The sequence below is a fragment of the Ambystoma mexicanum genome, chromosome 6p (genome assembly GCF_040938575.1).
Source record: "Ambystoma mexicanum isolate Mex_15411 chromosome 6p, UKY_AmexF1_1, whole genome shotgun sequence".
NCBI lineage: Eukaryota > Metazoa > Chordata > Amphibia > Caudata > Ambystomatidae > Ambystoma > Ambystoma mexicanum.
In genome coordinates, this window is record NC_090935.1 from 657,384,621 (window position 1) to 657,396,874 (window position 12,254).

At 44.4% G+C, this 12,254-nt stretch overlaps 1 protein-coding gene across 3 annotated transcripts in view; it reads left to right on the forward strand.

Moving 5' to 3' along the window:
* NAIP (NLR family apoptosis inhibitory protein) overlaps window positions 1-12,254 on the forward strand; it is a 683,156-nt gene that overhangs the window by 265,114 nt on the left and 405,788 nt on the right. For all 3 annotated transcript variants that reach the window (XM_069627525.1, XM_069627526.1, XM_069627527.1), the window contains one exon: window positions 3,909-4,070. In XM_069627525.1, the coding sequence (XP_069483626.1) occupies window positions 3,909-4,070 (162 nt within the window). The remainder of the gene's footprint in view (window positions 1-3,908; window positions 4,071-12,254) is intronic.

Genomic DNA, 12,254 nt, shown 5'->3' on the forward strand with positions numbered 1-12,254 from the left:
TTAAATGAGGCCACAGAAGCGGAGATAGTGCGTTGTGATGTGCCGGGACTTTTGTTTATTACGGCCAACACCTATAATGTGCATATGCGTGCTGCAAGTGATTCCGGATCCGTGATTGTATTCAGAGGTGATCGTCGTTGCGACCGTTAAAAATGTCACAGCTCCAGAGATGAGTACTGCGTGAGACTCACCTTCTGAATGATGACGCATTAGAATGCACTTGGGTGTTGGCGAAGTTCGAACGCTTGTGAACATGTGTTCCCAGCAAGCTCTGAATACTGATGCGAAAGGGTTCTTTCAACGATTTCAAATCGTATTATGACTGTATCATCAAGAGAATAGGAAAACATTCGAGGAATGGCCCTTGGTACGTAGCATCAACGTGCTGACATAGGCAGAACTGTGACCCTACCCCTTGGAACGTGGGGGTGAATAAATTAAAACAGCCAAGATATTCTGCTAAGCAGGTTTGTCTGCACCGGAGTTGCGTGTAACAAGTGAAGCGCCTGCCTCTGAGTGAAGGTTACAGTAAAGGAAAAGCCATGCGTACGTGGCCAACGGCTTCTATGAAGAGTTGCCGTGTGTTCAAAGTTGCCGAAATGCATTGTCATATGGAAATGAAATCAGTCTCGGTGAACCGTGTGTGGATGCGGTCATTTTAAAAAATAAAAAAAAAGGAAATAAATTGTTTCATTGGAAAAACAATGCCTGCAGAATCAACGGCTGTCAAGGAGTAAGGAGACAGCTGGTGGCAATCCGTGTGATCGTATCACAGGTTTGTGGAAAGAAAGTGTTTTGTGCTGTATGCGCAGGAAGAATTAATGTTCCTGAACAGCAGCAATGTTCCAAACTGCAGCAATGGTTTTGTGTGTGGAATTGTTTTTTTTCTTCACTGGAACTTGAGGTACTGTTTATTTTATGGCATTTAATTTCTAGTGTGCAATGAGAAGTTTTCATGGGAACTGATCTACGAGTAATTTATGGACTATGAGTAATGTGATGGGTATGTTAAAGCGCAACATGTTTTTGGGAGTAACCATTGATTAAGGAAGAAGCTCCGAGCAATTAATGGACTTTTAGTAATGTTATGGTGCATGTATCTAAATGAGTTGCATGTGGAAGAGTGAGCTAGTATAATCTTTTTGAGGATTTTCAGAAGTTCAGTTGTCATTTCACATAGGGTCAAAACTTGACCATGGACTTTTAGGACAAAGATGTTGAAACGTATGCTGTTCTACAGCTTTGAGTTGCATTTACATTATACTTCAGTCATAACAATGCATTTAAAAGCTGTGTAATGCAAAATGTTTTGTGCCTGAGTTTAGGTTGACTGTATAATGGATGCACAAGGAAGGGCATGAAGGTAATATGAGTCAGGTTGTCACTCAGAGGTAGCGCCTTTGGTTTGAGTGACGCTGTGGTTATAATGTGAGGTAGCGCCTCTGTTGTGTTTGTGTCACGATTAGTATTAGCATGAGGTAGTGCCTCTGATTTGAGTGACATTGTAGTAGTACTTGGAGGTAGCGCCTCTGGTATGTGGGTCACGATTGAGAGAGGTAGCGCCTCTGGTGAGTGTGGCTCAATAGGTATTTGAGGGAGGTAGCGCCTCCGGTTAATGTGGTAAAATTGGTACTTGAGAGAGGTAGCGCCTCCGGTGTGCATGGATGCAAGTGTATGTGAGGGAGGTAGCGCCTCCGGTTTGTGTGACACTATTGGTACTAAAGTGAGGTAGCTCCTCTGATGTGCGTGTCACTAGGGTATATGGTGGAGGTAGCGCCTCCGGTTCTTATGCGAAGAATTGTATTGGAGAGAGGTAGCGCCTCTGGTGTGTATGGACGACCCAAGTGTACGTGAGGGAAGTAGCGCCTCCAGCTTGTGGAACATTGTTGTGCGAGAAGTAGCGCCTCTGCCAATATGAGGTAGGGCTGGTATCAAAGTAGATTAGTGTCACGTTGGATTGTTTCCACAAATATGTATAGGAGGTAGCGCCTTTGTTTGTGATATTTTTCCTATATGTTGTTGTGCCAAAGACTGCGCTTTCTCCAGACAGTCTGTTTGGCATGGTAGACTCTTATATTCTGCTTTTGGGTCATCAGTAGTCAAATTGCCGGGTACGCAGATGGACTTGGGATGTCTGGCCAGTGTCTCATGGTGATCTGTGGTATTTGAATGTATTGGCTAAGCTGGTTGCACCTGATAGGCTGAGTCTATTTAGGTATTGTTTTTGCCTTCGGTGTGTGTGTGGGTCTGGTAACTGGAGGAGATGTGTTGTGTGGTGACTTTGTGTGTGTGTGTGTGTGTGTCTGGTAAGGGAAGGAGATGTGTTACGTTGTGACTTCCTGTGTGTGTGTGGCTTTGGAAAAGGAGGGAGATGTGTTATATAGTGACTGTCTGTGTTGATCTGCCATATGTGAGTGTGTGAGTTCATATGGAATGTTGCTGTGTGAATGATGGAATGTTCTTCTGAGGGTTCCATACTGAGGCAGGCAGTTAGAGCTCCCCTGCCTGGGTGATGGGGCCAGTGCTGATAATACTCCATACTCCTGTATTTACTTCCATGTAACTGTAACTGAAGTGTCTTGAATAAACCTAATATATAACCTAAGTTAAGCCTGCAAGTCACTTCGCAACACAGATAATACTTCAACGATGATTTGATGGCAGGGCAGGAGGGCAATTCACGGCTCAAATCGGTCATGCAGCTATCCCTTGCTTCGCTTCTACAATATTGGTTCTCTTCCATATCAGTGCCGAGACTGTTAAAGCAAGAGGTAGCTGAGTGACCGATTTGAGTCGTGAATTGCCCTCCTGCCCTGCCATCAAATCATCATTGAAGTATTAACTGCACATGCAAGAGAGGGTTGTGGTCCATTAATAAAAACCAGACACAGGAGCAGCTAAAAAGGATTGAAGTAACTCATTAGTACCCCGAGATACCAGCCCTTGCACCTTAAATCAACTATTAAAGGCGTTGTGCATTCACCAGGGGTCATGGATTGAATCTTTACACAAACCAGTTCTCGTCCTGATGAAGACCCAGTCACCTTTATGAAGCACAGCGTTGGAAGCCTGCATCTTCACGCAAAGGGCCGAAACACAACATGTCGACTATATACGTTTTTTGTTTGACCTTATTTTTTAGGGTTACTTTTCTTTGTTAAAGTGGCGAATTGATGAGACATTACCACAAGCAGCCCCATGCAAGAGTTGTGTGTTTTACACTATAGAGCGGTGCAATCACATTTTCAAACACTTGATTGAAAAAAGACAAAACACTGAGAAACAGCAGCTGGGGCTGTGTTGTAGTCTCTTTGTTCATATGAACAAAAATTGTGAAAGCAATATTTCACCGTGAAACACCTGATGTGGGCACACTACCAGCCGTGGTTCACTTGTCGCATACTATGTGTTGATTTGCATAAGGCTGCAATAACGCATTTTGTTAATATAATCTTCTTTTTGTTTCCTTGAATTAAACATTGTATGTTTTCCTGAAAGTTTTAGACTGATGCTTTGACAATTAGTTTGGGCATCCATTTTCCATGTTGCATTGGAGGTCACCATTTGTATGTTGGATATACCCTCCCCGCTTTTGTGACGCTGACCCCCGTTAACAAAAAAGTAGGGATAATCAAGTTATTTTATTCCATATATGAGACCATACCAGTCGTGTCCAACTCAATCACAGCATTAAACTAGGCCGAGGCATTAAACTGCCTTTCAAACTAGCATCCATGTTACGCCTGATTCTTAAGTAAATACCAGACGCATACAGTAAGTGTATTTTTTTTGTAGTGGGCCTTAATGGCAAGTCATTTGTATCCAAAATCTGCTGTGGTTTTTTCCATGAAATATTAACTGTCAAACCACTGAATTAACGAGGATTATTTTTGTGACTTTGTCTCCAGTTGAATGCATTGAAGCCTCGAAAGATCTCACTGTGTTTAATCTCAAATGGAATTCCTTCCAACATTTTGACTCCTTGATAAGAGCAATCTCATCCTGCAAGAACCTCAGAGAACTCCGGCTGCTTGAAAATTGGATGCCAGATGACCAAGCAGCTTCTTTGGGTAAGACATATTAAGTAGAGGTTAATGTTTACTGAAGTGCATTCCATACACTAGTTGTCTTCTTAGATTACCAGTGAATTTGAGGGGCATGGGTCCCACTGGATTCTCATTCCGGATTGAATATCAAATCCATTTTCAAATTTGGATGTCAAATGTCAACAGGAGATAGTCTTGCACTGGAAAATACCAGATTCCAGCACGTGGAAGAGACTATCAGAAAAATAGACATGTTGACAAAGCATTTATGCATTTTCCTTCTCTGGGGTGGGGGGCAGGGGAACCTTAACATTATTTATTAATATCTGTAAGGCACCTATTGGTTCAGAGAGAACTACCAATCCTCACTCAAGTGTTGCAATGGACTGGGTACTTTAAATATAGATAGTATAATGTGTTCATGATTTTATGTAGAAAATATCAGCATCAGCATGTGTTTTTTTCTCCTGATTTTAAAATTACATGTGATATTCTTAAAATCTGAGTGTCTGTCGTCCTGTCCAATTTCAACTTGTCCCACCTCTCTCTGTCTCGTCTGCTTGCACCCTGCCCTGTGTCCTTCCCTAGTTTTCTCCCCTTCCCTCTCCCTTCCTCTTCACTCCTCTCGCTACCTACTCTATGGTGCTCTCTGTCTCTCCTATCTTCTCTAACTGCTTCTCTATCTCACTCTCTATTCTCCCCTCTGGCCCAACTCACTCTGCAGGGATCATTCTGGATGTTCTGATCTCCTCAGACCTTCCCCTTTCTATCCCTCTCACCACTCCTCTCTCCTGGAGTGATCACTTTCTCCTTTCCTACCAGCTCACGCTCTCTACCCCTCAGGCCAAGCCAACTACAGCACTGCCACCCACCTTCGCGGTCATCCGATCCATGAAGTGCATGTCAGTTGAGGCTTTCGCTGCCACTTTCTTATCCCCTCCTCCCCCTTTGGCTGACTCACACCCTGACACAGCCCTTTCCATGCTCCACTCTGCTATATCTGATACACTCTTGCCCCTATCATGAGGATCTACCTGAAGCCCAAAGCCAAGTGCAACTCCTGGTACGACTCAGACCTCGTCACCCTCAAGCGCAAGTGCAGGGTGGCTGAGAGGAAATGGTGTGCTTCTGGTACATCCTCTGACAAACTGGCCTGCTGTCTGCTCCAAAGGCAATACCGGCTCTCTGTCCTCACCAAGAAGAGAGCTCACATCCAAGCACGCATCTCTGTGGCATCTAACAACTCAGCTGAACTATTTAAAATCTGAAAGGAACTGGCCAATCCTGCCGCAGTCTCCTCCTCTCCTGTCCCCTCCCAGGACCTCTGCACGGCGCTGGCCTCTCATTTCATCTCTGAAACTAAGGACATCCTGTCCTTTCTCTCCTCCTCTCCCCTTCCTCCCTCTACTCCCTGCTCTTACTTTGGCCCTTCTTCGGTCACCTCTCCTACCTCCTTCTCTTCCTTTCCCCTGTTCTCCCCAGACGAGGTTTCTAGACAAGTCCAATCTATGAAAGTCTCGTCAAAACAGGTTCATCCCTGTTCCTCCAAAACCATCAAGGACCACATTGACTCTCTGGCTCCTGCTCTGGCTGACTTCTGCAACCACGCATTCACCACTGGAGTCTTCACCTCACCCCTGAAGCACTCCCTTGTGCACCCTCTTCTTAAGAAACCCTCTGCCGACCCGTCCTGCCCGGCTAACTATCGCCCAATCTCCATCACTTCTTTCCTGGGCAAACTCTTGGAAAAGTTCTCCCAGCTTAATCTCCACATTGAATCTGTTGGTTGTCTCCATGATCATCAGTCTGGCTTCAGAGCAGCCAGAAGCACGAAAACTGCTGCTCTCCAACCTTGATTCCAACACCCCCTGTGTCCTCATCTTGCTTGATCTCTCCTCTGCCTTTGACATGGTCAACCATGCCATCCTGCTCAACCGTCTCTGTGATAACCTGGGTATCACCGGTCAGGTCCTGGCATGGCTGACTTCTTTCTCTCTGATCGACCCTCCCAGGTTCAACTTGGGTCCTTCCTCTCCTCTATCTCTACCTGTGGTGTTTCCCAGGGGTCTAACCTCTTTGCCTTGCTGTTCACCCAATACCTGGCACTTCTTGCCCACTGCATTGCTGTGCTCTGCCCCAACTTCCAGTGCTATGGGGATGACACCCAGCTCGTTTTCAGGCTACCCTCAGCCACCTCTTCTCCCTCTCTCATCTCAGACTGTCTGACCGCCATCCAGGAGTGGTGTGCCACCAATGATCTCTGCCTTGATGCCAGTAAGACTGAGATTCTCCTCATCAGCACACCCACTCCCTCCTTTCCTGTCACTCTCTGGCCGGCCTCTCTTGGTCCTCTTCCTGCTCCCACCTGTGAGGCTAAAATAATCGGGGTCATCTTCGACACCACACTCTCCTTCTCTCCTCACATCTCTGACGTCTGTAAGAAGTCACAATACCAGCTGCACCTCCTCAGAGGTATTCTTCCTTTCCTCTCCTTCCCCCAGAAGCTCAATGTCTCCAGAGCTCTGGTTCTCTCTCAGCTGAACTACTGCAACAGCCTCTTTCTAAATCTGCCTGCTTCTACTCTCCGCCCACTGCAACTCATCCAGAACAGGACTGCGAAACTTGTTCTTGGCCTCAAGCCCAGGGATCGTATCTCTCCAGGACTGAAATCTCTGCACTGGCTCCCAGTGGCTGCAAGGATAAAGTTCAAAACCCTCTGCATTGTCCACAAGGCATTCTGGGGTCTGGGGCCTCAATACCTTCAACTCTCTCTTCCTAAATATTTTCCTTCTTGAGCTCTTCGCTCATCCGCCTCCAACTCTCTCAGGGTCATTCGCTTCTCCAAGCAACATGTTGGTGGTAGATCTCTTTCTTCAGCTCGGCCTCCCTCTGGAACAGCCTCCCTCCCTCCCTGAAACTTGAGGAGAATCATCTCCGGTTCTGGAAGCACCTCAAAACCTTTCTCTTTGCTTCTGCTTTTTCTCCTCCTCTCCCCTGCTGACTTCCTGGCTGAAACTGAATCTGCACTGGTTACCTGGCCACCCTCTGTTTTCGGGCCAAGGACCCCTCCCCCACCAGTCGCACACCTGCTCTGCATTCCTGGCAACTCCTGCACTTGGCACTGTTTTCTGTATCTCTACAGTCCCAATACCAGCACTTACACCTGATGTCTGCACTTACCCTTGTACTTGCCACCAGCTGTCACGACCCTCGCCCAAAACCCCCTCTGGCAAACCCATTGGCCAGGTGGAGTCAGGACTCGGGCCTCTAGAGCCTGGCATCCTCTTCAAAAGCCCTCATGGGGCCAGTCCTGGAGCCTATGGCACCAGGCTCATACACCATGAAAAACAATGTGCTTGGGAACTACTTAATTGTATTGTCAGCCAACATGGATGCATCCACATAGCTTGGTTCCTAAAAACCAAGCTATGCGGTCTAGTGTTTTGGGTGTGGTAGCCTAGGGACTACTTTACCTGGACTATTTTGTTGGGGCTATTTAAATCACACTCGAGCAAGACAACACGCTTCACGTTACTATGCAGCTTGCAACGTGACGCTCACCGTGTCCAGCTATTCCCTCGAACTTCGGAGAAGCAGAACCTGCAAGGAGACAAAAGGAACATCATTAGCAGCAGCATCTTACCTGCATTCTTCATCTTTAAACACTCGCAGCTATTGGGAACAGCTTCCTCGAATCTGCACGCCTCCCGGACAGAACGACCTGAAAGAGGAAGATAGAGGCAACATTAAAGAAAGCAGTAGAGACATTTACAAATTACGAACTGCTCAAAAGGCTCACCTGGCTGGTCGCCTCTTGGCTATCACCACTCCGGACATTCCACTCGCGCTGACGAACACCGCGACCTACAAGGAAGGAAAACACAGATTAGCAAAGGCAAGACTTTGCAGCGCTGCGCATAGCGCTTACTTACCGCATCATATTGCTCTTAATGCGCCATCATTTACCAGCGGGGCTCAACCAAGCCAGTTCGCCGCGCTGAAGCTACGCATACCTAAGGGAGAAAAAAGAGACATTTAAAAAAAAGAAAGGCATGCAGGATAGCAACAAAACTAAAGAACAGCAATAAGACCTACCTGAACAATATCAAACGGGCCGGCGTCAGTGAAGTAACTGGACTGCACTCGCCCATGAAAGACAACGCGCCCCTGCAAAGAAGGCAGGACGGCGAGCATGCCTAATTCTACCACAAGGTGAGTAGAGGGCACCAGAGGGACTGAAATCATACGGGGGTGGAGGAAGGATATTTACCCCAGTCAGTCAGTCTTGAAAACAGTCCTCCTGTATTTTCAGACAGAACCTTCCCTGCAGACCACATCTGGGCAAAGCTGAGAATCATACCAGCGAGTAACCCGACTGGGTGGCGTCCCTGTGGATACCAGGTGAGCGTAACACCAGCTGGCTGTACTTTACTTACTTATTTATTCTATTATCCCATGTACTGCACTGTCCCTTCCCTCTTCCCTCGCACTTGCGCAATCTGAATGACACCTGGCCTAGTAGGATCATTGTCTGTCCTCCCTCTGTTCCCCCTCCCTTGCCTCGTCACGCCTTGAAACCTTTGTGTATAGGCGCGTTATAAATGTCATATCATATCATATCAAAGAGTTAGAACGAATGACAATAATGCAGGTCTTCACTATTTAATGTTTCAAAACGTGAAATAATTGAGACTCTTTCATATATAGTCCTCCACCAGATAACACTAACCATAGGTTCTTAATTTATTAGACATAAAAATATTACAACACAACCTGGCCACCTGTGCCCAGGACTCCCTCTCAATATCACTTAAGTTAATTTGTTGCAAAAACTCCGAAGTCCAGTTAATTCATAGGATTGCTTTTCATATTTAATGTTTATAAACAGCCATATTTAATGTTCATAAACAGCCAACATGTGTTTCGACTCTTTCAAGGTCTTCCTCAGGGCTGTATGACAAATTCATTTCCAACAAAACATATTCATGAAAACGTTAAGGACCCAATCATAAATTATGTGAAAAAGATATTCAATTGTGAATTGAAAGTTAATTGATTTAGTACCTCAACACATATCACCAACACATTTTCAAAGTTCATTATACCATACATTGACAAATTGGTACCTGATTGAAAATGAAGCCCAATATGTTTGTGACAAGAATGAATGTAAAAAAAAGGGGCACAAGGAGGAAGGTTTGGGAGAGGGGGGAAAAGGAATGGAATGAAACACTGAATTTAAATTAATTGTTCCAATATGCAAACACGCTCTCAACAGTATCCCGATTTGGTCAGCACCTCCACCTTAAGGCATCTGTGTTTTTAACAAAAATTGTGTGAATTACATGGAGCTAACCAAACTCCAATGGTCTCAACCTATCTTTCAAACACCACATCAACGTGTATTCCAACACTTTCACCAGCTAAACCAAATGTCACACTCAGTGTTATATTTATGAAGAATGAGTGGTCATGTTCACCAAATCCTATTCCTTATCCATTTAAAAATTCAAATACCTTCACAGCGGTGTTCCAAAATAAATGAATCACTTCCTGTATTCTAAAAGAAAATGTACATCGTCATTTATCTATTCAACTAAATTAACACTCTATCTTATTAGTGGCCCAGCCATCCTCACTCGAGTACACGAAACATACCTTTAAATCTGGCTCAACTGCTTGTCAAAAATTCAGGAGCTCGCCTCACTAAAGTGCTACTGGGTTTGGTACCCTCTGTAACAGGATAGTTGATAGGAAGGAACCTGATGGAAAAAATGAAAAGACCTCTATTAAGATATTACGAATCCACTTAGTAAAGATTATTAACCTTACTGTTGATTTTGCACCCATAATCTTTACCACTCGCCTATAGCGGGGTAGTTGGTCCCATTTCCAGATAGCAGCGTTCCATGTGGCATAGAAGCACCGCCTCCCTCTTTTTGCGTCTAAATATACAAAGCGTGACAGTGTACGCTGCACAGGTGACGTCATATTACCATTAGCAAAGATAAACAATCTGTGTCTCTCGTGCATCACAATCCGGCCTTCTGAATTGTATCACTCAAAAGCAATGCATGCAGCAAAATGCACAAATCTAACATGTGGCCGCTTTTCAAGGGCTTGATGAAAACCCTCTATTCTAATTAATTCTGAATTGTTTCAATCATAAGCCATAATGCGGCTGAATTTCAAATCAAGATTGAAATTAAAAAAATAACATGCTCTATTATGCCTGGTGCAATAATGCACAATTGAAGCTTGTGTCGGCTTCTCAAAGCGAGGTTGAAAGTGGGTACAGTCACAACCCTACCTTCTAAGTGAAATAACTCTTTTGGACTTGGAAAATCTGCAAATCCACTTTAATTTCAAACCATGATGCTCTAAAATGTATCTAGCCACCGCCCCCACAATACCCTCAACAGTTAATACACTGCTCACTCTTAGTCTGACAATCAACTTTAGTTTTCCTTGGTTGCACATTAATTTAGATGGACTTACTTGTGCAAAAACTCTTGTAAATGTCATGTCAAAAGGACTACTAGAAGTACAGAAACTGACTCAAACGTCACAGGTGCAGAACCACTTTGGTTCTTAGCCATGATACGCTAACACATTTCCCATCACAACCCCATAACTGTCTGGCACACAGTCAATGGACTGTCAGAAAGACTACTAGAAGTACAAAAACACATTTGAACATCACAGATACAAAACCACTTAGGTATTTAACCATGGTGCACTACCACATTTCCAATCACAACCCACGCAGTACCCTAAAAAACAACTACACTGTTAATACATGTCTCTTCCAGTCCTCATTGATGTTTGTATTTATGTACCAATTAGAATTAGTGAGCTCATGAGTTTGGCATCACCACCCCCATGCTGTGTTCACTTCATAGTTTAGTCATAAGGGTATTGTTACATAGCTCCAATGCAAACTCCAAGGTACATACATTCCTCATATCACATACAAAATCCTATACGCTGAAGCCAGCTTCAATGGTATATCACCCAGAATAATTTCCAACTAGTACAGTCTAAAGTAAACCCTTCATAAAAACACGCATTTCATGATCGGAATTCAGACCCCTATGAATGGTTAGATATTTACAATTCTTTGAATTGTCACAGAGTTTTCTCTCTGTTTCCTCCCCTAAATTCACATCGTACTAGTTTCAGTCCAACAAATCGACTACCTCGGTTGTCCTAAAGTTGGTGGTGCTCCTGCCAATTGGTTGACAATAGTAATCTAGAATCATCAATTCCTAGGGTACTCAAGTGTTCTCGAAAGCACACACGTAGCTCCCGAATAGTGCTTCCAATGTATGTAAGACCACACAGACAGATGATTCCATTCACCACATATTTAGACCTACAATTGATAAAGTCCCTGATTTCAAATGGTTCATTGATATTGATCACAATGCTCTTTGTTTCCCTGGCAAACTTCCACATCCTGCATGTGCCGCACTTGTAAAAACCAAATAGATTTTGGTGTAGCCATGTTTTCTGGGTCCGAACTGTTCTAAGAAATGATGGACTGAGCACCGTTCTCAAGGTAGGTGCCCTAGTACACACAAAAGTGGGTCCCTCACTGATGTATTGTCGTAGGCCTGAATCTAATGTCAAAATGTGCCAATGTTTCTTGAATATCTTGAACAATGCTTGACTTTCTGAGAAATACTGTGTGATCATTCTCACTACATTGTGTGTCTTTAACTTTAGGTTTAAGAAGTTCACTTCTGAGGGTTGCCATCCCTCTCTCTTTGGCGGCTACCACATTCTGTTCATTGTAGCCCCTCTGAAAAAACCTTGTCATTAAAACATCACCTTCTTGTTTGCAAGAATGCAGATTATAGGGCACTAGAGTATAGGACCGCTGCACTGTTCAATGTATAAATAAGTGGACCCTGCTGCGTGTGTGGGGATTCAAGGAGGCGGTCCCTTTGCGTCCCAAGCTGAGTTTGACCAATAAGGGGGGAGGGACCCTTGGTACAATAGCGCAGGTTATGATTCAACACATGACATGTCACTCTATTAATCAAAGATCTGACATTGCTAGTTCTATCAAAAAGCACTCGTTTAATATACGTTTCCAGCTGAAACGTGTTTCAACCCTCCTGGGTCTTCATCAAGTCTGCGACAACCATAATACGACAAGAACATATGTGTAAAGCAAATACAGCACCTGAATAGTGAGTCCCC